The 27,862-nt window shown below is 43.2% G+C and overlaps 1 protein-coding gene across 1 annotated transcript in view; it reads right to left on the minus strand.

Annotated features, from left to right (window-relative positions):
• Window positions 1-8,974: 8,974 nt before the first annotated feature.
• Window positions 8,975-27,862, minus strand: part of LOC142785202 (uncharacterized) — a 37,919-nt gene continuing 19,031 nt past the window's right edge. The window contains exons 3-4 of the mRNA XM_075883651.1: window positions 23,291-23,422; window positions 8,975-9,098 (exon numbers count right to left, since the gene is read on the minus strand). Coding sequence (XP_075739766.1) covers window positions 8,975-9,098; window positions 23,291-23,422 — 256 coding nt within the window. The remainder of the gene's footprint in view (window positions 9,099-23,290; window positions 23,423-27,862) is intronic.

Consider the following 27,862-nt stretch of genomic DNA (forward strand, 5'->3'; position numbering starts at 1 on the left):
GGGTAAAGATCGATTACATCGACCAAGGCTTCACATTCACAACCTGCTTGCTGTGCCTTGAATGTTCAGCACGCGGCGCGGATTTTGTCGTAAACTATAGCATGTGCCGCGAGATCACGGCGCTTGGTAGTGACTCTACAGAACCCCTCACGTGGTGAAGGTGTATTGTACTGTGGTCGCCACGGAGGAAGGTGGTCGTCGCCATGGTGGTCGCTGACTGCCATTATGACTAGATGATTGTAGGTATATTAATGTGATAGATAAATGAATGAATGGATTGATATGGCTGTACCCTTTAAATTGGGCGGCGGCTAACGCCACCTAGCCTAACCAACGCAAACATGGCGATGCACCGCATGACCTCTGAAATTGCCACTGTGCGCCCGTCATTGCGCGTTTGCCATCTCGGAGGCTATGCACAGCGTCACCATTTCACAGTAATTGCATTCATTGTTTATATAATATTTGCTGTGAGCTCTAAAAAACTAGCCTCTAAGGTTGTAAAAACATGAAGTAAATGTTTTGCAAATAAATATTTTTGTTTTCAAAAACTAAATTGCGTTGTGTTGAGGAAGGAGTCGTGGACTCATGGTTGCATAAACTACTTGGGAGATCCATAAATGGCACTGCCCTCGTCATCAATAGCAAGTTCGTGGCGGCCTTGGTGCGTGTGTAGTGCATGTGAACATTGTTGCATCTCTTAATTGCTCAGTATCCCGCCTGCACACTCGCAATTCTTCAATTCTCCAAGATGTTTGGTTTCGCGATGATAATTAAAAATTAATAGTCCCGGTAAGTGCATGTAAGTACATCAATCCGAAGGATACAGGCAATTTTGAACCTCACAAGTGGTACCGGGTGTTCTGGAAGGATAACACACACTGCGGCCACTATCACGCTCAAGTGATTAAGCTTTACGGTAAGTCCGCGCCTCTTGTATTCCCAATACGAAAACAAAGAGGAAGAAGCAGTCGTTCTGAAGTTATTTACTGGTCATATTTTCTTAGGCACTGAGGATGATGCAAGGAATGCAACAGAAAAACGACCATCCATTCCGCAGACCCGATTGCGACTCCTCCGATAGCTGCATTTGAAATGAAGTGGACAATGAGTCGTTTAAAAAAGTAAGTTGCAATTGGTCACACTGCAGCTGATGTGCTACTTGCAGCGTAATTATTACGGACAGCCAAGTTTGGTTATCGTTGACATTGCGGCTGTTGTGCTACTGCGGCGCAATTACAATCGACAGCCAATTTTGCTCTGCACGTGGTGCCGTGTCACACATGAAGCACCAATGCTCTGATATACTCCCCGCCCCCCTTAGCGAATATATCAGAGCATCGCTGCTCCACTACTGCGCGGGCGCCGGAACGTCGTATTGAAGGTGTTAGTAAAGTTGCAGTATGCTGAAAATCTATTTTATTTTATTCTATCGTAGTATGACGCAGCTTAGTCGCATTTTTTTTACAATTGACTGGTTTAAAATTATTTTTGCTTGTGTGGATATACGCCCTGTTTGTGCTTGCGAACTAGCAGTGAAATTTGTGTGTTGGGTTGTCTGCAGTTCTAAGAAACACGACGTCAAGCTGCTGTCAAGAAGAAGACAAAGCACGTCAGCAACCGTTTTAATAAGCAGCAGGGAGGCGTGCTGTTTGCTAATGCTGAAAAAAAAAGAACAGAGAAAGAGCTTCTGAAAGAAGTGAATATAAATGCGCAGGGCTCAAAATACAAAAGCATTAGAAAGGATACGCCTAATGGAAAATGCCCTTCGCAGCCAAAATTTCCAAACAGGTTTATTATTTCTTCATAAGCTGTTGTAACGCACTGCTGCTAGGGTTGTATGCAGCAGCAAGTTGCCCTTTTCTTATAGCGTGCAATTTTGCTGAAAAGCAGAATGCAATGTAAGCTCATGGGTGGCATGGATGCATGCATGTTTTTCTAATCACTTGAAAATGTGCTTTTACAACTTTCACAGTGTGGTGGATATTAAAAAGAACACCACTTGGTCAAAATTTCTTGAGCCCTCCACTACGGCATCCCCTATAATCAAACCATGGTTTTAAGACGTGACATGCAAGGTATAATTACAGTTTAATTGCATATCTCAACTGCATGCTATGTTTATCATATATATTATTTGACCATGCACACCTAAAATGCTACCGTGACAATTAAGGGTGCAATATACTTTATTTCTGCGCACTCTACTTTTTCATTGCAGCAAAGAACATTGTCCTTTGCGGGTGTTGCAGCTGCAAGCCTCAAAAACAGAAACGACTTGCACCTTTGCCACCGCTATGTGCTGCCACGCTGGAACCACCACAGCGACCACGGACAGCCCTGAAGTAGCCCACTCAAGTGTGAGGGAGGCTGCACCGCTTATCAATTATGTGCCCACTGACAGAGAGGTATCATAAACCTCTAGTATGCTTTGTCTTGAAGATATATTGCTTTGCTTTAATGAGAAAATGTGCATTGACAAACTAATGTGTGCACATCATCTTTGACTTGTTTTATAGGTGCATCGGAGCAAAGGAATTGCCGTTCCCAAGAGGTTGTACAATCACCCCATGGGCTTGAAAAGACAGACCCGTTTTGTTCGTTAGGCGGCCGTTACCATTTTTATACAGCAGGCCAAGTCGGTAGAAGTGTTACTGGCGCAGCCTCCAATCGGTCTAAAGGGGAGGCCAAATCTCCCTAGGAGAAAGAAACATATGCTGTGTTTTCAGGTAGGTGAAATTTTGCAATCTGACCAAAATTCATGGAAGTTGGCGGCTCCATTTTTGCACGTAATCAGCCGAGGTTTCACTGCCAACTTGGGTTATAATTACTTACTAAAGCTTCAAGTGTGCTTTTGCCTACTGGAGCTGGGTACTTTTATGCGAGAATCCACAAACTAATTTTAAACAATATTAGAGAGGCAGACTGGTAGCACTCCTACTTATTTCCTTGTCATATTGACTCCTCTATTTAGAGTGCACATAATTGTCGCTTAATAAGTGCCTGTAACTTGCTTTGTTTTTGATCATGCAGATTTCTTCAACCAGTTTTTTGAAGCACACCGTTCTGATTGAAAGGTTGAGCAAATGAAGAAGCTCCTCAATAAAGCTTTGGCAAACAAAATTAATGACTTTATGAAATCAAAAGATTAACCAAAGAATGGCACATCAAATAAAATATTTTGTTTGATTTCTGTGTTCATATTTGTGTCCTGCTTGCTCTGATGTAGCGGTGCACCTGCCAGTTGGCTAAGCACCGATTCGCTTGTGGGCCTATCAGAGTAGAATGCTACACTTATAGGCTGGTACACTGATAGACTGGTACACTGATAGACTTGTACACTGATAGACTGGTACAATGGTAGACTGGTACACTGATAGACTGATATACTGATAGACTGATAGACTGATACACTTATAGACTGATACAACTGTCAATAACCTGATAGCCTATCAGTTTTTCTGTCAGAATTTTTGCTAGGGTGTACACTTGTAGGTGGCTGCGGTACATCGTGCTCAAGTGGTCCAGCATAAGAAATTTTGCTTGTGCGGCTGGAATGTAGTGCTTCGCTGGTAGCCTGGGTACGCCGAAGTTACACGCAACATCCACAAAAGACCATGGCGGGTCCACAGGGCGCCGTTTCGGCAGTTTCAAGCCTAAATATCGAAATGTGTTCAGTGCCCCATTGAAATGTGAGCCTGTCCTTGCTCTTAGCCGCCGGAGAAGCGCCATGCCTGCGAAGAACTCGTCCAGTCTTGACAGCTGCGTTAATAAGGCCTGAGACACCAAAATGCGATGTGGAAGAGACTCGGCTTCATTGGTGACCTTCGTGTTTGAAACCGCCTGAGGAACTCTCATCGCCAAGCGAAGACCCTTTCTGTGCACTGCCTCTAGGCGTTTGAACTGGCTCGGTGATAGTGATATCAGTGGCAGCAGATAAAGAAAGCGGCTTGTTATAAGCGCAGCATTCAATTTAAGCATGGACGTAGGATTGTTCCCCGACGTACCCCTGCCATGCCACGAAGAGCGTTGATCCTTTGCACTGATGCAGTGACTATACCATCAACCGCATGTCGCCATAATAGCTTGTTGTCGATGGTAATGCCCAAGAAACGGAAACTTGTTGCACAACGAATAAAGTGGCCTAGAATATTCAGCGACAGACGTTTTGACTTCCGTCTCACTCCCAGGAAGAGCATGGAGGCCAATTTTTCCGCTGATAAAGACATGCCAAGTGTCAACAAGTGTCGCCCAATGATTGAAATAGCGCTCTGTGCTATCCAGGCCAAACGTTTGTGCTGGTACCCTGAGATCGAAATGCAGATGTCATCGGCGTAGATGGATATATTAACTTCTTTCAGAGCTAAGTGCAGAGTGTCAGGAAGGCTGGCCATGGCAGCGTTAAAAAGCAAGAGAGATAGAACACTTCCTTGTGGGACGCCAAGAGAAACGCGTCCCTCTTCGCTCGTTACATTTCCAAGCTTAACCCGGACACAGCAATCTCTGAGAAATTCATGTAGGAACCGAAGAGCATTTCCCGACACACCCATGGCTTGGAGCTCATTCACGATGCCTGCCTTAAGCACACAATCATACGCCTTGGCAATGTCCATGAAGACTGTCAGTGTCGATAGTCCGCTGACGTAGTGGTGGTCGATGTGGCTTAATAGGTCCAAAACACTATCCTGGGCACTCGGTCATGGGCGAAATCCCATCATACACGATGGCCATCCCCTTCCTTCTTTAACCTACAAAGTTAATCTTCTGCACATTAATCTTTCCATCAACTTAGATACGCATGATGTAAGAGATACCGGTCAATATGATGCAAAGCTTGCAGGGTCCTTTCCGGACTTTAGGACTGGCACCACCCATGCTGTCTTCCAAACAAGTAAGATCTCTCCCGTGCTCCAGACATAAATAAATATGTCCAAAAGGGCCCTTTTTCGCTCATATGGCAGATTTGTCAGCATTTGATTGCTGATCAAATCCGGACCCACGGCACAGCGTCTTCTCAATTTGCTAAGTGCCATATCCAGCTCTCGAAAACTGAATGGCGTATCCATCGTGTGAAAAACTGGGGTGACAGAGGAATCGCCGCTCCTGCGGATCTGCCAGATGTGTACACGTCTGCGAAATCCTCTGCATGGGTTTGCAAATCTTTCCCTTGTTTAAAAGCGAGTGCTTCGAATGACCGGTGTGAGCGGATCTTTCCAGAAAAACTGATTAAGGTTTCTACCCAGTGGACTAGGTCCAAGACCCGCACAGCAGGAGGTAATTTTTTAACTCCGGTGGAACAATGCACGACACGAGGTAGCATTCAAGTGTTTATATATCCCGAAGATTTCATAATACTCCAAAGTTCCTCAAAAGACCTAATTCTCGGTCGGGACTTTCTCCAGGATTACTGAGCAGTGATGAACTTGCGAGAGTTGCAGGTGACATTTTTCACTGCACACGCCACATCCAGACGACTGTTACTACGGAAGAGTGGTGGGTTCACATTAGTAACCTGCAACATTTTGATGAATTCGATGACTATGAGGGCATTGCAGAGGCAAATAACCTGCCCGCTCTTATTCAAAAGAAAGATCTGCATAGCTGAAGGCTTTGTTCTGTTACAGAATAAATGCTCCCTAGTTCTGCTGACCAACTTCAGCAATAAGTTTCAGCCCATCCCTAGAGGAACCACTGTCGATTTTCTCAGCGAGATCGCCGACTTTTTCGACATCAGCAGATTGCAGATGCCTTCACTGGATACAAAAACTTGTGCTGACTTGGGCAACCGCATTCACGTTAATCATGACTTGCAAGAACCACAAAAGACCCACAAATCCTGTGGCTGCCAAGCCACAAAAATTTTGGCCTTCTCCATAGCATAGAAATGTCAGAACTATGCCGTTATGAAACTCTGCATTGTTACCAAGGAGTCGGCACAGCCCCACTGCCAACATCTACATCATGTGTCCCCAAATAAAAGAGAGGTGATTAAATACAGGCTGGCCAGTATAGTAATTAAACTACCTCGCGTCACTATCACCCCTAAATATATCTACCGAATTGAATGCCTGTTCATAGCACAAAAAGTATTGCTTCCAGAAAAAGCACAGTTAGACCTCAATATATACCAAAATACAGTACAGTTACAGTTAGACCTCAGTACATAAGGAAATACAGAACTTATAATAATTTTGTGCACATAAAAATACTTTTGTGCACATAAATTAGCATATACAATTGTCTCACTATAAGCAAACACACTTATCCATGCTCTAAACTAATCACAAACACTTCAGTTTACTTCCTAATTAAAAGAAGTTAATCTACTATAAACATTAGATGTCAAACTACTGCGTATGCAGTTTTGTTTTCGTTTGCGTACGCACACCTTTAAAATTGCGTGACAGGGGAAGACAAGTGTGGTAGCCTGAAATAGAAGGCCTTCATGGTTATCTCGAAAGCAGCCTTGAGAAAAAATAAATGCCACCTCATCAACAAGCCTAGCTTTTTGCAAGTGATCACCCTAAGGAAGAAATAGGGCATCGTCACTTGTTTTGGGATATCACACAATAGAAAGAAGCTATCCATGACTTGCTGAAGAAAATGACCGCAGATGCACTGCTTGTTCATGCCACAAAATATTGCGTTTGAGCAGCCTACAGATTCCCCTGAGGCATCACTTCATAAGGTCATGTAGATGGGCCGAATAAAACTCACTTGCAAGACTTCTGTTTAATCAATCCACACTGATGACTACCACACACAATTTTTGCTGCCAACAGCAAAATTAGCTGTCATGAAGGAAGTTGGTGTTGTTGCTTCGCTTCTGTTGTTCACCAACGAAGCAGACGACGTTCATAATTATTGCCAGTGCTCCTCTCAAGCTGCTGTTTGCTAGAGTGGCACAAAGCCATCTGTTTTTTTTTTCATTATTCCATGAAAGAGCATTTCTTTCACACGGGCCGTCTCTTGTCCTCCATAACAGCCTGGTAGACGGCAGACCTTCAGGTCCAACAAAGCTTCTACAAAGTGGTATGAGTGCATGATCTTACTGCCTGCAACTGCAAAAGGGAGCCTTTTTGAGTCGTATGATGAATCCCACAACAAAATTCAGGGGATGCGTGAAAAAGTTTGTTGTCATGAAATTTCCTTGTTGGTCCGATTTGCTACGAAAAACATGGCAACTACTGCATTTTCCTGATAGGTAACTGTAAGGAGTTATCAATTCATCTGTGGCAGCACCGTATTTACTTGCACAATTTTCTCATTTTTTTCGGCAGAAAACCGATGCAAAGATGGAGGGTGCGAGAATTACGCGGGGAAAACTTTTCATGAAAGCATACAGGGCGAAAAAGAAAACAAAACGGCCGCAAATTGAGATTCCCACACCAGCAACTAACAGCAAGCTTTCAGAAGTACTAATAAAAATTTACCTCAACCTAAAAGCAGAGGTTCAACACAAGGCAATAATTATTTGAGACACGAAAAGTGAAAGCAAATAGTCATGACTTAGAATACCATACGCAAAGCTTGTGGACGTTGCGGGCGCAGCGGTAGCATTTGTTGCTCAAAGGAGCCCTCAAAAGGTAAGTGTGGGATGCAAGTATAGGGCTGATGCCAATTTAACAGAATGGTCCGCAGTTTCCTTCTGAAGAAATAAAGTTTACCATCAATCCCAGTCTTAGGCACAACGCAGGCCCAACGCGTCTTGGTGGCTTTCAGCTGCCGTCACCAGTAGCGAACACAAAACTCGTCGACTCCGAAAGGCCTACCGGCGGCCCTGTTGTCCTTGATTAGTGCAGGATCAATCACTTCCAACTTGAAAGCAGCTGTGTAGCTTCAGTATCGCCCTGTTACGTGACAAGATTACCGACACAACATACAAAACACACTGCAACGCGCACTTACCCCTTTGGTTTGGCTTGAATTTGATTGAATCTCTATGCAATATTAGTACGCTTGATGCTCAAGAGAGGGCACCAGATGGCACACGCTATCATCATCAAGGCTGGAATAGCAGACTACATTATTGCGGCAATTTTCGGGGGTGTGATAATTACCCGAGAAAAAAAAATCTTCGTTTTGTTGGGCAATGTGGAGGGGTGCGAGAATTATGAGAGTGCGAGGATTAGGTGAGTAAATGACGTATTACTTTTTTTCATTATAGTCTTTTTCATTATACTCATGATTCAATTAATCTGCATAGCTCTACAAGGTATTATGAAACAATTTGTGAGAAAAAGGCACCGCAGCTGCTTGGTGGAACCCACAGAAAGCGACAGTCCTGGCAAGATGTCCCGTACGGCGGAACGGCATCTCGAACCGGAAGTCGATACAGACGAGCCCCGTAGCCCACAATCCTCTGCGTGAGCCACAATTTAGCCATCCACCAGTATTACAATGGAAGCGGAAATTGGGAGTTCTATTAGGTTGCGAAAATCATCATGATCTTTTCTGGACTTTTTCCTGCTTGACCAGAAACCTGCTACGCGATGGCGACGAATGGCCCTTCACCTAAGTCATGGCTAGCTATGGCGACAGCAAACTTTGTCATTATCGCTCGGAAATCACGGGTATGTAGGTAGGCCTTAAAGTTTCATACTTGCAGAAAGCGGCCGTCAGTTTGCGCGTTAAGTTTCGTGACCTTCGCTTGCTGTGGGCTTATCAGCTGCTATGTCTCTACACTCGCCCCATTCGTGAACGCCGCCGTGGCGCATGGATAATAAAAAAAAAAAGACTGGACGTGCGACGCGCAGAAGGAACAATATGGCGGCGGCATCGGGCAAAGGGAGCAAGCCACGGTTGCCGAGAGGGGTTGGCATAATAATAAAAAACGGAAGAGATCCAACCATCAAGGAGATGCCAGATGTCGGTTAGAAGGACTGTAGCGGATGAATATAGGGGGTGTGTTTATTATGCGAATAGATACAGTATTTACTGTGCATGAGCTCAGCCCTGTACAATGAAACAATGTTCAAGTGGCAGATATCAGCCATAACTCATGGCGCAGTTTCTCTAGGATCTTCATCAGTGCCACAATCAATGCTTCAGCAAGGTCCACCATGTCGTCCCGGCTGCAATCAAACATCTTCTCCACACTGCAGAGAGAACATGATTATAAACTCTCAAATGCACAATCAGACATTTATTTTATCTATTTTATTTATTCACAATACTGTAAGCCCTTTCGGGCTGTTACAGAGTGGGAACTACATCATACAATGACAATTATAGTTTACCAACAAAAGATTCAACTGTGTCTACATTCTCAAAGAAATCGGCGGCAAGACAGTTCCAGTCGACAATCGTTCTGACAAGAAAAGTGTTTTTAAATGTGTCAATTCTCGGTGTGTAGGGCATAATTACGTGTGGGTGATTGGTTCTTGATGAGACTCTTCCTGGGGGACGCAAATAGAGAGAAGGGTTTAAATTGAGCTTATTGTTGTAAAGCTGATATAAAAACATTAGTCGAGTGATTTTTCGACGAATGGCAAGTTGAGCAAGTTTAACCTCAGTAAGCAGGGTTGTTATTGACAGCCTCCGCTCATAAACGGAAAAAATAAATCGTGCTGCTAGCCTCTGAACACGCTCCAGTTTATCTATTTGATATTGGTGATGAGGGTCCCAGATCATACTAGCGTATTCTAAGGTAGGCCGAACAATAGTTTTGTACGCCTGAAGTTTAACCTCAGGAGAAGCACCTCTTCATTTACGTCTCAGTAGTCAAAGTTTCCGCTGCGCTGATCCGCAGATATTGTCAATATGTGCATTCCAATTTAGTGTATCTGTAATTTTCATACCAAGATATTTAATTTGGGTGGATCTTTTGATTTGGTTAGTATTCACTGTATAGTCAAACATTAAAGGCGTTTTCTTGTTTGAGACTGTCATGCAGGCAGACTTCTTAGGGTTGATTTCCATATCCCATTTTGCACACCAATTGTGAATAATTTTTTAGGCATCATTTAAACAAGTTTGGTCAGAGACAGTCTTGACGCGTGTAAACAAAAGACAATCGTCGGCAAACAATCGCACTTCAATGTTGGGATGTACACCACTTGCAATGTCATTAATGTACAGCAGAAACAAAATTGGGCCTAAAACCGACCCTTGCGGCACACCAGAAGGAATGGGCAAAAAAGATGAATGTTGGCTGGCTATTTCCACAAAATGTTGACGATTCGTCAGGTAAGCTTGAATCCACCTAATTATTTGTAAATTAACACCGTAACCATGTAATTTATTTAGAAGTTTCGCATGACATACCCTGTCGAAAGCCTTTGATAAATCTAATGAAATAACATCTATTTGTTCTTTCGAATTCATAGCTGCAGCAAAGTAATGAACGGTTTCAAATAACTGTGTCACAGTTGAAAGGCGTCGGCGAAAACCATGTTGTTTGTTGTAAAAGAGGTTGTTATTTTCAAAGTACGCAACAAGATGTTTACCAATTATATGCTCTAAAAGTTTACACACTGTACATGTAATGGAAATGGGGCGATAGTTTTCAACCATCAGCTTGTCTCCAACTTTGGGCACAGGCACAACCCTTGCTAGCAGCCAATCACTCGGTACAACACCTGTTTCCAATGAGGAGGCAAAAATTTTGACTAAAAATAATGCAACCCATTTGCAATAGCGCTTTAAAAACTCGTTCGGTATTTTATCAGGCCCTGAAGACTTCTTGACATCTAATTTTAAAAGCAATTCAATTATACCTTCCTTAGAGATAACAATGTCATCTTCACAATGGCTACCATGTTCTTGACTTATCGAGGCCATGTCCGTCGGGCTAGTATATGTACTGTTAAAGAAATTCTTAGAAGCTTCAGCACCTGAAACTGGATCACTGCAAATGTTTCCATTTAAAAGTACACTGGTTGTAGCCGGCTTTAACCAAACCAAGTATCTCCAGAACTTCTGAAGTGAATGTTTCAAATAATCAGCCAACGTTGTTGAAACAAAACGCTTTTTATCAGTTTTTAACTCCTTCCGCACGTCGGTACTAAGCGTAGCGATGGCAACGGGGTTTCTCGGTCTTTTTTGTCGTGCCCGGCGCAGTCGTCGTTTCAAATAAATTATATGTCGATTAACCCACGGGTTTGTTTTTTGTAAGCATTTCTTTCTTTTCGGCACAAAACGAGATAAGCATTCACTCACAGTAAGTGTAAAGTATTCCCAAAGTTCATGAACGTTATTTCCTCTGGGCATCTTATCAAGATCAGTTTATAGTAGATCAAGAATGGATGTGTCATCAGCGCGTTTGAAATTGTAAACCTTCACGATCGGATTCATTACTACGCCCTTATTCGCCATTTGAACCGTGGCCACGACAATCTTGTGGTCAGAGATCCCTTCCTCAATTTCGACTGTGTAATGAAACGTTTCCTCTGACAAAAATACGAGGTCCAGCAAACTCTGGCACTGTCCTTGTATTCGCGTGGGGCTGTCAACTACCCGAATAAGACTGTGTGTTGCCATAGTTTCCAATATGCATTCCGCTTGAGGCTTCTCTAAGGGCCCAGGAATGCGCGCCTCCCAATCTATTCCAGCCAAGTTGAAATCCCCAACCATAATTATCCGGCTTTTGGTACTAGTTAGGGCTGTTAAGTGATCATCTATTTTTTGAATGAATTCGACCGGGCTTCCCGGGGGTCTATAAATAACGCCAATTATTACAGCTATTTCGTCAAGAAATATCTTGCACCAAACACTTTCGTGGTCATCTAAAAGGGGTAACTGCTCATACTTGATGGAACCTTTACTCAGCAATGCCACACCACCCCCTCTCGTTGCCCTATCTTTACGGATTACGCTGTATGAACTGGGAAATACTTCGTCATTCGTAATGTCTTCGTTTAACCATGTCTCAGTTATGGCAATTAAATGTGGATCATGCTGTAACAATACGCACTCCAATTCTTCAAGCTTGTTTACGACACTTCGGGCGTTTATGTTTAGTAGCTTAATTCCATTGCTCGCCTGCTGTCAGTCCCGATCCCGCGAAGCAGTTCCATTATTACTGCGAATTCTGGCCCGAGCATTCGACTGCTTGTCCCACGTGTACATTGTACCATTAATATCAAGCTTGTCGTGAACAAGCTTGACTTTCGCTCCCTCTTTCTTGTCTTTTTGGGCTGATTGCCAAGGTAACCTCCGTTTTTCAAGAGTTTCCTGTGAGTAATCATGGGATATACTGATCTCTGATCCTTTATATTTTTTACACTGGTTGAATATCGCAATTTTTTCGTTGTAGTCATATAGCCTCATGATAATAGGTCTGTCTTTATCGGCCTTTTTTCGCCCAAGTCTATGGATTCGCTCTACGGACGACACAGTGACACCAAGACGTTTAGTGAATACGCTTTTTAGCACCTTATCCTGTGTATCTTCTCGTGTTTCGTTCTCAGCTTCCGGAATACCGAATACAATCAAATTGTTCTGTCGGGCTTTATCTTCCATTGTAGTTAATCTTTGCTTTTGGTACTGGGTAGATCGCTCTAGGTTGCGGACGGTTTCTTCGAGGCCAAGGAGCCTCCCACACTGGTCCGCCAGAGATTGAATTTTGCCCTCAATATTAGCAAGCCTGGCCTTCATTTGATTTTGGTTGTCTAAAATTTTTTGAAGGAGTTCCTGAGTGGTTGGGCCCGGATTTGTTTCAACATAACCAGAAAGTAACACTTCTAGATACGACCACAAAGAGCACAGAATTTCACAACACCTCAGTGGGAGCGGCAGCACAACAAGAAAAATGCATTTAGAACGATAACTTGTTTTTGAGTAATAACTAACCTGCAAAAAGAGCCATGCGTGCGTGAGCGACATGGTCGCGAGCGTACTGCCGCCCCCACTGAAGTCCGGCGGGCTCGGCGACGGCTTTATATCCACGCTGCGGCTGACTTCCGGCGTTGTCCCACTAGGCTGGTCCCACTGGGTGTTCCAAGTGACGTCATATGCTTGCAGACACAGCAGATCCGGAAAAGTTGATAGTTCCGAGCTTGATAACGTTGGGTCGACGATAAGCGGCATCAACTGCAAAGAGAGCCATGCGTGCGTGAGCGACATGGTCGCGAGCGTACTGCCGCCCCCACATTTATAGTCACATGCCCCCTCGAACCAGTTTAGAATGCACAGAAGAACTTTCAGACACGAGTCCAAAGCACAAACTCCATGTACACGCTTGTACGCTAGTCGTCACCCCTTCTAGGTATTTTTTCTTTATGCAGTGAAGAAGGCCTCTCCCGATGATCTCCGCTGCACCCAACCCTACGCAAGCACATTCCAGTTCATCATCACCCAACTAAATTTTCTATCTGGCCCAGTTGCACTTCCCTCTTTTGGAACCCAGGCGACAGCTCCAACTGAGCCGGCTGTCAACTGCTGCCCAGCTCCTCCTCTTCTAAAGTATCTGCTGTCTGTTTGTTTCATTCTGCTGTCATTTATTATTTACAATAGATGGGCAGATAAGGCATCATACACTGGCTATTATAAGTGCCAGTGCCAAACCTACGGAACTCTATATGCCAGGGAAGGGCGAGTAAACAGCGTGCTGCCAGCAGTCTTGCGAAGTTGCCACTCCTCAATCGGAATTAATCCAGAATTGTTCCACATTTTTGCGACCCCAAAGTGGCATGAGAATGGAATGGCGATAAAGCTTCGAGGAATGAAATGAGAATGGAACTAAGCACATTTTGCTCAGAATAGAATGGGAATGAAATTATGTTTTTCAAAAAATAGCCCATTTTTGACGACGAGCTGATTTTCAAACTTCAAACATTAGTAAGCAAGACCCTTCAATTGAACAACAAAATAGTAATTTGAAATATCTTGGCCTATTACAAGCATAGTAAAGCAACACACCTACTGTAATTCTGTCCTTATAGAGACTGTGTTGCTCTGATGTTTCCCTCTATACCTCGCATAACCATGGCTCTATGCCATGGTATTCGTCATGCGGAACAACGGCGGCAGCATACTCACATTACACTATGAGATTCTTTCGCCCTCGGTGGCCAACAGCTGCCTGCTGTCTCCCCATCCTTCACTTTGTTTTTGCTTCAGCCACCATCGGTAACTTGGATACATATTGGAAAAAGCGCTTATCTAACACTGAAGGGAACAGCGCAAAAAACGGGACGAAGAAAGATTGAACACACGACACAAGCGCTGACGAATAACTGTGGGTAAATTTATTATACCTGGAAACATACAGCTGAAAACAACAACAAATAATGTCACACAAAAACTAAAAACCAAAGGCAAAAAAGAATCTGCCACGAGTCGAAAAGAACAAGTTAACTACTCAAAAACATTATCTCTTTTTTGCCTTTCACTCATACGTGCACGTGATGATTTTTGTTCTTGTTTCCAGCTACATATTTCAAGGTGTAATAAATTTAGACACAGTTGTCCATCAGCGCTTGTGTCGTGTGTTCAATCTTTCTCCGTCCCGCTTTTGCACTGTCCCCTCAGTATCATGTACCGATTGGCCCTTCAAAAAACCCTTCCGCTTCTCTAAGTTATAATGTGTATTGACGCTGGTGCGATGCTTGTGTTTACTGGAAGCTTTCCTATACCAGCTTGCGCACCGTCTCATCCCATATTATCCCCCGCTCTCTTTTTTTTTGCAATATTTCCCCCCCTAACTACACACATGAGCGCCTTTGCCAGGAATTCTATCGCAAAGGTCTGCAGGTTAGCACAGCACACATTCGTACACGAACTGTTACAACAAGATTAACCATACAGAGAGATACAGTATAGAATAGACTTTTGAAAGCAGTGGTGCGAGTAGCCAAAACAGGCAATCACACGTAACCAAGGCGGCACCTCCCCAAATCCTTACAAAAGACTACAACATGTCGTCGTTTTAGCATTAACGCATTCAAGCTTAAAGAATATCGAGACATCACCATTTGTTCAAACATGCACTCTTGAAAAAAAAGGTTTGCATGTTCACTAACTAAATACTAACCATTAACTTATCACAAAAAACACTAATCTCCTAGTAAGTGAAAATAGTAAAATGCAGATTAGTGAAACTTGCGAGTCGGCTAAGTAGTTCCTGAATAATGCTGACTGGAACAATTATTAACGCTACTAAATTTTTAATTACCGTCGTCTATACATGCATTTAGCAGCGATGGCGTAGTAATTAGAGCATCCGCCTCGCATGCAAAAGGTCCGTGGTTCAAATCCCGGTGCCGCGCAGTTCCCAACCGGATAAAAAATCCGCATGGTGATGGAACTGCATAACGAGGCCTGGGGTGCGGCCTCACCGGTAACCACCGCCGGGAACGCACTCCCTCACCAGAGAAGGATTGGCCACCCTGGTGCAGTATCTGGCCGCTACCTCCCACATGCATACGTCATATAACTCACGGCCCTCAGTCCCCAGCAGCTGCGAAGCAACTGACCACGGCGGCGGTCAGATCTGCAACGCAGCAGAGGGTGTTAAGAATCTCTGGATCCGGACAGGCCGCCATTGGAACCTGAACTTGGCAACGTTTAACGCTAGAACCTTATCTAGTGAGGGAAGTCTAGCTGTACTATTCGAGGAGCTAGAGGGTGTTAAATGGGATATAATAGGGCTCAGTGAGGTTAGGAGGACAGATGAGGCCTATACGGTGCTACAGAATGGGCACGTCCTTTGCTATCGGGGCTTGGCTGACAGAAGAAAACTGGGAGTGGGGTTCCCAATTCACAGAAACATAGCTGGCAACATAGAGGAATACTATAGCATTAATTAAAGGGTGGTAGGTATTGTAATTAAACTGAATAAGAGATACAAGATGAAGGTGGTACAGGCCTACGCGCCTACATCCAGCCATGATGACGCTCCAGTTGAAAGCTTCTATGAAGATGTGGAATTGGCAATGAGTAAGGTAAAAACACAATATACAATACTGATGGGAGACTTTAATGCAAAGGTAGGGAAGAAGCAGGCTGGAGACCAGGCAGTAGGAGATTATGGCATCGGTACTAGAAACGCCAGAGGAGAGCTACTAGTAGAATTCGCAGAACGCAATAATTTACGGATTTTAAATACCTTCTACCGAAAACCAGGAAACCGCAAGTGGACATGGAGGAGCCCTAATGGCGAAAATAAGAACGAACTAGACTTTATAATGAGTGCACACCCAGGCATCGTGCAGGATGTGGAATTGGTTGGCAAGGTACGATGCAGTGACCATAGAATGGCACCGTCTCGAATTCGCCTAGACTTGAGAAAGCAACGACAGAAACTAATACGCAAGAAGCCAATAAATGAGCTAGCACTGAGAGAGAAAGTACAAGAATTCAGAGTCTCGCTTCAGAACAGGTACTTGGCTCTTAGTGGCTCTTAGAGGAAACCAACCTTAGCATAGATACAATGAATAATAATCTGAGAAGTATCATTACGGAGTGCGCAGTGGAAGTTGGAGGCAGGGTAGTTAGACAGGACACTGGCAAGCTTTCCCAGGAAACGAAGAATCTCATTAAGAAGTGCCAAATCATGAAAGTCTCAAGTACAACAGACAAAATAGAACTGGCAGAGCTTTCGAAGTTGATTCATAGGCGTAAGGTATCCGATGTAAGAAGGTATAACATGGAGAGAATTGAACACGCTCTGAAAAACGGAGGAAGCGTCAAAGCAGTGAAGAGGAAACTTGGGATAGGCAAAAATCGGATGTATGCACTAAGGGACAAAGAGGGCAAAATAACTACTAATATGGATAGTATAGTTGAAGTAGCGGAGGAGTTTTACAGAGATCTGCACAGTAGCAGGGAGAACCACGACTTTAATACTATAAGAACTAGCAGTACTCCAGATGACACCCCACCAGTAATGATAGAAGAAGTCAGAAAAGCTTTGGAGAGCATGCAAAGAGGCAAAGCTGCTGGTGAGGATCAGGTAACATCAGATCTGCTGAAAGATGGAGGACAGATTGTGTTAGAAAAACTAGCCACCCTGTTTACGAGGTGTCTCCTGACGGGAAGAGTACCAGAGTCTTGGAAGAACGCTAACATCATCTTACTACATAAGAAAGGAGATGACAAGGACTTGAAGAATTACAGGCTGATTAGCTTGCTCTCTGTAGTATACAAGCTATTTACAAAAGTAATTGCTAACAGAGTAAAGAAACGATTAGAATTCAATCAACCAAAGGAACAAGCAGGATTTCGAACAGGCTACTCATCAATCGACCACATTCATACTATCAATCAGGTAATAGAGAAATGCTCAGAATATAACCAACCACTATACATAGCCTTCATAGATTACGAGAAGGCGTTTGATTCAGTAGAAATATCAGCAGTCATACAGACACTGAGGAATCAGGGCGTCGATGAAGTATATATAAACATCCTGGAAGAAATCTACAGGGGACCAACTGCTACCATAGTGCTTCATAAAAAAAGCAACAGAATACCAATCAAGAAGGGTGTGAGGCAGGAGGACACATTCTCCCCAATGCTATTTACCGTGTGCTTACAGGAGGTTTTCAGAAGCCTAGGATGGGAACAGCTAGGGATAAGAGTTAATGGAGAGTACCTTAGTAACCTGCGCTTCGCCGATGACATTGCATTGCTGAGTAACTCAGGGGACGAATTGCAACTCATGATTACGGAGTTAGACAAGGAGAGCAGAAAGGTGGGTCTTAAAATGAATCTGCAGAAAACGAAAGTAATGTACAACAGCCTCTGAAAAGAGCAGCGCTTCGAGATAGGTAATGGTGCACTTCAAGCTGTAAAAGACTATGTCTACTTAGGGTAGGTCATAACCGCGGAGCCGAACCACGAGATTGAAGTAACTAGAAGAATAAGAATGGGGTGGAGCACATTTGGCAAGCACTCTCAAATTATGACAGGTATATTGCCACTATCCCTCAAGAGAAACGTATATAACTGCTGTATATTGCCGGTACTTAGCTACGGAGCAGAAACCTGAAGACTTACAAAGAGGGTTCAGCTTAAATTGAGGACGACGCAGCGATCAACGGAAAGAAAAATGGTAGTTGTAAACTTAAGAGACAAGAAGAGAGCTGAGTGGATTAGGGAACAAACGGGGGTTAAGGATATCATAGCTGAAATCAAGAAGAAGAAATGGACATGGGCGGGGCATGTAGCACGTAGACAGGATAACCGCTGGTCGTTAAGGGTAACTAACTGGATTCCAAGAGAAGGCAAGCGGGTTAGGGGGAGACAGAAGGTCAGGTGGGCAGATGAGATTAAGAAGCTTGCGGGTATAAATTGGCAGCAGCAAGCACAGGACCGGGTTAACTGGCGGAACATGGGAGAGGCCTTTGTCCTGCAGTGGACGTAGTCAGGCTGATGATGATGATGATATATGCATTTACAATACCACATTAAGATATTTCTATTACAGAAGAATATGTAGGAGAATAAATGAAGTGAAATTGTTCACATAGAATTATTATTGGCCACTAATTACTTCATGCAATTACCATGACAAGTATGCATCACAGCAACATACATTGGGCATGAACGAATCACAGACTAGGAAATACAAGAAAACGCGCATATAGAATGTCAAGATTAGCCGGTACGTACTGTAGAAGCCGTTTGAGAATATTTACGCTACTATATAGTTTGGAATAGCACACTGTGTACTGGTTAACATTCATAGAATTTAGAAAAATAACAGACAATTTGTACACATGATCATCTGGCTTCTATTTGCACATATGTATGTCATCACATAGCACGAAACTTTTATTTCAAAGTAATCGACAAAATAAAAGAGTGCCACAATTACTGCAAGGATCGAGCAACATATGTGGCTTGGTAGTTACTTAGTTAAGACTGAGAAAGCATCCCTGGTTAGTAATGGCAAAAGTTTGAAGCTTTACTAGCTGCTGGCTAGAGTAAAGAAATGCCACGAAGGTAGTAAAATACGCTCGAAAGAAGTCAATAGATGCGTTGCCAACTGTTTACTTACTTTCCTTTCCAAGATTGTGCTGACCATGCAAATACTATAGGTAGTGAGAGAACTGCCCCATCGGAAGTAGTAGTGTGGTTGTACTACCCGAGATAAGTCACCGAGCTACTGTCCCTCCACCAGTGTTTTGTATACTTCTGCAATTCCTAATGAATTTGATAACAGCAGCTTTATGTTGTTACAATCATTCTTAGCTCGACAGAGCAATCAAAATCAAAGCATGCCTTTCCTACGTTGAGAAAATGTAGGAATGGAGTTGATCTGCCCGGTCATTCCCAGGGTCAGAATGAACTAGGGTTTTTTTTCATTCTATTGAGAGAATAGAATTACAAGTTTCAATTCCCCGGAATGTGATTGCAACAGAACGAAGGCGCCCATTCCGCAATACTGGCTGCCAGGGGTAATTGTCACATGAGACATTTGCAAGGAGTTATGAATGATAACCTGTTGAATGACCAGTCATGTTCAAGCCGCCAAGTCTATCGAATCAGCAAAGCGCCCCTTAACTGAACTAATGTCTTTTGAGCAAAAAAAAGGGTAAACAGCACGAATGTGCCCTCTCATTCGCATTGCGCGCGTGCTCACAATTAGAAAGGAAAATCCTATCAGAAAGCTGTAAACTACAAACGTACACAAGTCGACACTCTTTTGCAAAGTACTGTTTAACAGAGCGCTTGTGTCGAAGGGCAAAGACAACGCTTGTGGGAAGCATGCAAAGGAAACGTTTAGGTTGCCTCTGAAGCATTAATGCAAAAGGAAGCCAAGAACTTCCACTGCTTGCCAGTATGCGAACCCAGGGTGCTTTAAAGAAAGGTGCCCGACTCTATATGGAAGTATTGCAATGGCTTGGATGACAGCAGGAAAGCTTTCAGAGGAATATGTTGGAGCAAAAGGAGAAGTTCTCCCTGGGCACAGCAACTTGAGCATGAATGAATGCACTTCATGAGCGAGGCATCATCAGCTCGAACACCTACACAGGATGCTGCTATTGACACATGCTGGGTGGCAGCTTCCCCTGCTTCACTCTGGCAATGGTTGTTGTGCCCGCACAACAGCCTACTTACAGAAGTGAGTTTGGGTCATTCCAAAATGTTGACATCATCCATTGAGACCGACATCTCTGTTGCACCTCGTGAGGTTGAAGATGTCAACAATAGCCAAGTATTCAGAAAGCCCGCAATATAGCCATTAAAAATGGTTGCAAACGAGAACCCCCAGTTTGCAAAGGCAATTGCACAGTACACAGTCACCAGCCAATCTTGTGTGACTAATGACCCATTTTAAACATGAACAGCTGTACAAATAATGGTATAATGATTGCGAAACACAAGTAGCAAGTGCAAATGCACAAAACATGAACATCATGCATTGCAACCCTATTGGCAGGCTTAACTGCAATAGATGTTCATTATGGCTGCAAAACATACACAATATGTCAGTTCGATGCTGGTCATGGCACAAGAGGCCAGCAAGTGTTCTAAAACGAAGGTTCCACCGAAGAAGAAAATTTTAGGATTCCACAAGTGCTTAGGGTGATGAACTGTATTCCATGTATCCATAGTTATATTAAACTATCCTTTGATAAAGTCACTGCACGTTGCATCCACACTTCGGGAATCAGCAAGCAGCAAGACGAGCTTTACACAATAAGGTGTGACTCACTTCGACTGTCACCTATAAAGCATGCAGTATGGTCACTGGATTGAAGTTTCTCAGTGCCCATGCTACTCAGTTGGGCGCCAGCCAGCTTTTGTCCACAAAGTGGAGCACCCTGGAAAGCAACCTAACACCAGCAAACGGCAGCATTGTGCTCTTGTGTTGCATTCAAGGCACACAGCTGGTGATGATCATGACAAGGCTGTCGACAATGAGGCATATTGGTGCATTCAGCACTGGCCGCCCACCTTGCCTTAGGTTTTTTTCAATACCTGCAAAGGCATCACGGCAATTGCGCACGTCGAAATCATTGACCGACTTGTTGCCAGTTACCGAAAAAACAGAAGACTTTTCTGACATGAAGCAGGCTCTCAGTAAATGAACACCTGTTAAACGAACAATTGCTCTCGGTGTGATTGGTTTCACACAAGCATTCTACACTCCTGTTCATCTCTCAGTAAATGAGACTCTTGTTAAACGAAACACGTTTACCTGGTCCTTTCATGTTCTGTTCAATGAGCCTACTGTACTTAAAATTTATGCAGCGAAATGTTATATCAATCACTGCTTGCTGCATTGATGGCTTCTCGCACATGAAAGCATTTTTTGGTTGCTCTTCGAAAGCTGACAGCAATTCTGGCTTCAAGCTGCCTTTTCAATTTATTTTTTCTCACAGTCATTATGCCACTGTGCAAATGCCTGGAAACTGAGCAGCCTTACTTGTGGTGCCAGAAGTCTGCTTAAGTACAGGCCAATCTACACTCTGTTTCAAAATTATCCTTCAGCACTGTGGAGGCTACAGGGCCCCTCAGCCAATAGAAAGGTCGATTAGCCCCTCCACATGTAATCATCTGCCCCATGTCGTCTCCTCACCGAACTGTCTATACACACTCATTGCAGATAAGGCTGGTTTATTAACTTTAAAAATACAGTAAAACTACAGTGAAACAGTTTTTTCTTTCTTATTCCTGCTTATATGTATTCCTAAAAACTGCACATAGTGCATTCCGTCAGGTTAGTTCATTAACAAAAGTCACAAATTTGGCTTATTTTCTTCTGTTTATCTTGTGTTGGCAAGGCACTGCTGAAGGCTGGTGCTACATATCCAAAAGGGTATATGACTGACTTGACCATTAGAGCATTAGTTCAATCAAAATAAAGACAGAATTATGTTCTTTGGCTCCTCTCTTTCTGTTGCCTAATGAAACAGAATTCATGATGCAAACTACTTTCAGAGCTAGAATATCTGCTGCAAAATGTCATTGATGACCCTCCTTCTATTTGCAGACAAAAATAGATGCAGTGCCCTGCACAAACGTTCATCGTGCCCAGTGTGTCTGCTCAACTTTTCCCACCGTGAGCCACTATTGAGAAGAAGGTTAAAGCATCATCATATGCAAAGCACACACCAACACAGCATAGATATTTGGCATTTAAACCAACTTACTGTCAATTCCCTGTTCAAACAACAACACCTAGATTATAGGCTCGGGTTCCTGCCGGGCCTCAACAGCAGTTGGGTCAAGCCGGGCTGGACCCAGCAGGCTAAATTCTTTCTCAAGCTTGGACCAGGCCCATGTTTCACATTTCGGTCACTAGGCCAGGTTTGGGTTGGTAAACTTAAAGAATTTCTGAACCCAGGCCGAGAATCGTAGCCTGTGCAGTGCTCTTGTATATACACACCCACATTCACTTCGTTTTTCACAGCATGAGCAGTCAAGTCGATCACCTGTGCCTCAAAAAAAAGCTCTAGAACCCATTTTATCACTTGTAATATATTTGAATTACCCTTTCCTCATAAGTCCAAAGCAAGCCAGCAACACCCAACTGCATGGCCTAAAAGGTATCACACTATCTGTCGCAGAAAATGCGCAAGTTGTCTACGTCTTCTGGAGGCCAGCCAATATACAAGGCCAGCCAATATACATCTCCTCAACCATAAGCAAGCCTTTGCAAGATCCCGTTACCCTATCATCATCATCATCATATTTCATCATCATATTTTATTTCCTTAAAGACCCCACAAGGGGGTATTACATAAGGGGTGGATGTACAGGATATAAAAACATTTGCCACATAAGGGGTTGGTATACAGGATATAAAACTTTTGCTACATTCAAAATATAAAATATTGCTACATAGGTGTGGGTATATACATTGCCATAAAGTTTCACTGACAGAGATGAGTTGTTACATTTTTAGCGAAAGTTGATGGGCAGGTGATTGTGACGACGTGGTTTGGGAGGTCGTTCCAGTCCTTCACAGCACGCGCAAAGAAGGATGCGGAGAAGGTAGCAGTCCTAGTGCGGTAACGGGAGACTTGGAGGGGGTGGCTGGTGTGGTGCGAAATGTACGTCGGAGGGATGACGTATGGAGGATGATTGAGGGGCGAATGAAACAGCTTATGAAACAGGGAAAGAGTGGCTATGCGGCGTCGTAGAGCAAGTGGCTGCAACCCAGATTGGGCTTTTAAGGATGAAACACTTATGTCATAAGAATATGACGAATGTATGAATCGGACTGAGCGATTTTGAATTGATTCAAGGTCATTGATTAGGTAAATTTGAGGTGGATTCCATATAGCAGAGGCGTATTCCAGTTTTGGCCTGATGAGGGATGTGTATGCGTGTACCCTAAAAGGTTTTTCCAAAATCAGGAAGAAAGCTTAAGGTGTCATGTAAAAGCACTTACACAGCCATGTAATCCGCCACACGAATGACGGTTTCGAACGTCGCAAGCATGTCCTCAGAGTTGCATACAGCTCTCTTGTAGTAGGGGTACATGTGCCGGTGGCCGGACGGTATCTTGGTGCAAAGATTTCCACTGCAAAACGAAAGAGGACGGCCCAACATTTTCTATCACAAGTACGTTTGAAATATATTTTAATCCCTGCAAGATCATCACGACACTGCAAAGAAGACAAACACAGATGAATAATTGTTGAGCTGACTGCGAACAAGTCGAACACTGCTACGAGATTTGTGCCATGGCTTACAGAAAACATCTCATTAAAACCAATAATTTTCCTGATTCGGTCCAAGACCTGCACAACAGCCAGGTCCAGTGGGAGATAGATTTCAAACCAAAATCTGTTGGTTTGCCGCTCTCATGAGAGCAGTATCAGAGACAACCTAAATAATATGGCGCATACCAAGGTGCGCTAGCTCACGCCGGCGACTATCGCCCATGGGACAGCACTAAAGCTCAAAGAACACTTGCCAAGCTGCAACGAATTCACCAAGGCCCGCTAACTGACCTACCTACCCTGCCCTAGGCCTAGGAAGATGATGGATGAAAAAGGCACAGCTGTTGGCCCTCAGACAACTGTAGCCGCACACACACCCAAACCAGTCGTAATATCACACACTATGACAGGGTGTCTACCAAGTCAGCATTTTGAAATTCCCCGAGATTTCCGGGTTTTCCCAGAGTATTTTTGCAAAATTCCCTGAGTGGCACATAACTTTCTGCCACGTCAATACAAGAAGGTACCATGCCACCCAATGCTGTCACTGTCTAGTAAGCATGTGTAACATTTCGTGCAACATTTTTCTAAGCTTTCCAAAATTTCAAATTACTTCAATGCAGATTTTGAATGTGCCAAATGTGTACAATAGAAAAATTCTATTAAAAACATCAGCAACAGTATTTTGGTGTCGGCATCATTTATGACTGCAAACTGCACCATAGGCTTACATCTTTACCCAGTCAAAAAAGTGAATTGGTTCAATTGGTCATACCAGTTCATAGCAATTGGTCCTAAATAGAATGAATTGGAAAGCAACTGGGATGTGGTGCTTCAATGCGGATGACTAATTGGACCACACAGTTGCGATTGATCATTCATATAGGTACACCACTTTCCGATTGGTCTCCCAATTGAAGTGCTTGTCAGTCCAATCGGTTGCACACATCTCAATTAGTAAACGATTGGAACAGTGAATTCCCATTGGCCTCCCAATTGGAATGCTTGTTAGTTCAATTGAATGTGCACACCCGCATGGGAAAATACTTTCCAATCGGAGGAGACCCTTTATTGGAAATATTCTAGTTGTAAAGAGTGTTGTAAGTGTTCAGCTGGTTGACCTGGTAGAAACCATTTAATTACAACTGGCTGACCAACTGAAGACCAGTTCTCTTCGACTGGTCAACCCTATGGAGTGCCTTGTGCAAGTTCTGTGAAGTTGGCAATGAGTGAGGTGGTAAAATTTTGCAATATTTTTTTTTTCAAAATCACAAAACACCTTACTATAGTACTATATCTGCTACAAACGTTTCTTTCCACTTCACATCTTTATGACACGAGTGGCCACTCAGTTCAATCATACAAGAACACATTGAGAAAGCGGTTGAGCAAGCATTGGTTTAGGTACTAACAACCCTTCCAAAACCGCTGCATTTGAAGCGATAAAGTGAGGTCAAAATAAACTTTATAAATTAATTTCTCATTACAAAATTTTGTATTGCTTTTCGACAAAAGCAATCTTTGTGTAGTCTAGATTTTCATAAAAGAGCATGCACTCACAGTGAAAGCGCTGCAGCACGTGCCATCAGGATCGTCATCACTAGTGGACCGCCGCAGCGGGCACAAGTCGCAATGTTCACCGACGTGTTTTATACCCAGCCTCTTTGCAGTAATTATGCTGGCATGATCCATTGATTCAGCCCTTTTTATTTACAATCAAGGCAAGTATTTTACTTTTGAACCACCTTAACACCTGTATTGTTATCATCTTTTGAACATTTTGTTCGTTACACTAACTAGTGTTGGCTCGCGACTGCAGCGGACACGGTGCACGGGCGTAGCTAGCATGAAGTGTGGGAGCTACTGTACACGGTAAGTCTAGTTACATCGGTAACATTTCCATACTTTGTGCAGAGGTAACCACACTGGTCTGGAACACTCTAATGACGCACCCTGAATCGCAACGTCGATGTTTGAATGCATGGCTGCTTAAGACGAATGCTCACCTGTGGACTATCTCGAACTACCCAATCTGGAAAGTGCCAGAGCGTGCAGTTACAGAGTTTTAGACTGGTGTGTTAACCTCTTTACTGCAGCCATGTAGTCTATTTTATCTATGTCTCATCATATTTTTCTTTCATGTAGCCTGGCTGTATGATTGCTGATGCAATGCGGAACAAAGAAATAACTCTGAGCAACAACAATATATAAACGACCCCCTTTCCGAAAACTGCAGCAGAACGAGCAGCAGTTCAACTACATATACCCTTGCTAGCAGGAATTGGGAGTTGTACTATAAATCTCGCTCTGTACAAGACATTTTTGCCGAACTATTGTCGTCTAATAAAGCCTCTTCGTGTTGAGCACCAGTTTGCTTTTTTTTTGATGACCAATTGCACACAGCTGATTAACCAGTTGGAAACCAGTCTATTTTAACAGGGTGACCAGTTGAGCACCTGTTACCTTTAATTGAATGACCACATCTATTCAATTGCTTAACCAATTGAGTACCACATACCTTCGACTGACCTTCTAGTTGAACACAAATTCTCTTCAACCCACAAACCCTTTAGAAGCCAGGTAGTTTCAATTGGATGACTACACTTATTTGAATTTATCAACCAATTGAACACCACCTAGTTTCAACTGGAGGACCATTTAGGATTAACTGGATTACCAGTTGCACACCAGTTCACTTTAACTGGTTAGCCATTTGGATCCCAGTTAGCTTTAATTGTATCACCAATTGGTCCCCCCCCTACATTAATTGGTCAACCAATTATCCTTCAGTTCTGTCTAAATGATTATAACTAATTGAGTATGAATTTGTTCACCAATAATATATAATTGGTATGTTTCCAACTGGTGGCCAAATTCCAATGGGTTGAAAACAAATTGATGTCAATTGGTATTTTTCCAATTGAACCACTTGAACTTTTTTGACTGGGTACCTATCTTCGACCAACACTGCTGTGGTTCTTCAGCGATCGATTGCATGATGTTCTGATTTCATATGAAGAGATGAGAAAAGGTATCACAACAACTAGCGCCAGGGGTGGCGCCGCGCAGCCAAGCACCTCGGTCGTCATACAATGACCAGCGTGTGCGACTACACTACAGCGGCTGCCGCACCAGCACCCCCTGCGGATGATCTCATGTGAATCTATAGTATTTCAGAACTTGATATTGCTTGAAACATGGGTCAAGGCAGAGCGCCTCCTCCCAGTCCACACAAATAAAATGTGTTTGTTCTTTTGGAGCAACGAGTTGCATTGGCACACATGGGGCACCTCTGCGTGTGGCTGCCTTGGGCAGAGTAACCTCAATAATCAAGGAGAAAGAGAATACCTCGAGAGCGTCGATGATAAATGAGCTAAAAGCTGCCCCAATAAAGATGAAAATCGGCTTCCACCGCCCCTGCAAAAGCGTACGATAAAGATAAAAACCAAGTGTCGCGCACTTATTCGTTGCGATCACGCGGGGAAACCAAAACCATGACAGGGCCATCGGCGTTACTGCCGACCGCGCGACATGGTGATGCTAGGAATCAGTTGTTATTTATTTATTTATTTATTTATTTATTTATTTATTTATTTATTTATTTATTTACTTATTTATTCATTTATTTATACAACAATCCTTCGTTGGGACCTTGGTAGGGCAGAAAGATGAAGAGTGCATGTTCTGGTACAACAAAATGTGTGAAACAAGTGGTAGGCATAACCATGTCCCATAATTCGCATGACCTACAACGGAAAGTGACTTCATAACATGTCCCATTATTCGCATGACCAAAAACAGAAAGTGACTTAACAAATAAAACGCGGTTACACATTCGAACTTACACGTGCACATGTATGAAAATACATATATAGCAATCCTCAATGCAGTTATGCACACATGATTGATTGATTGATATGTGGGGTTTAACGTCCGAAAACCACCATATGAGTATGAGACACGCCGCAGCCGTAGTGGAGGGCGCCAAAAATTTCGACCACCTGGGGTACCTTAACGTGAAACCAAATCTCAGCACACGGAGTTATTGGCACATAGGAACAAAGTACCGAGTGCAGGTAAATAAAATAACAGACGTGTCAAGAATAAATGTGCACACGTACTAACTACACATGAGAAAATATAAACTAAATATAAATAAGAACCAGGTTCATGAACACTGACACTAGAAGCAAAATTTGCCAGTCAAGACTACGACACTTGCTCATTTGTTAATAAATTTTAATCATTCACCTTCTGGGGAAAAAAGAATATTTAAATGCATTATTTCAGGTTTCAAC

This window comes from Rhipicephalus microplus, unplaced genomic scaffold (genome assembly GCF_043290135.1).
Source record: "Rhipicephalus microplus isolate Deutch F79 unplaced genomic scaffold, USDA_Rmic scaffold_19, whole genome shotgun sequence".
Taxonomy (NCBI): Eukaryota; Metazoa; Arthropoda; class Arachnida; order Ixodida; family Ixodidae; genus Rhipicephalus; species Rhipicephalus microplus.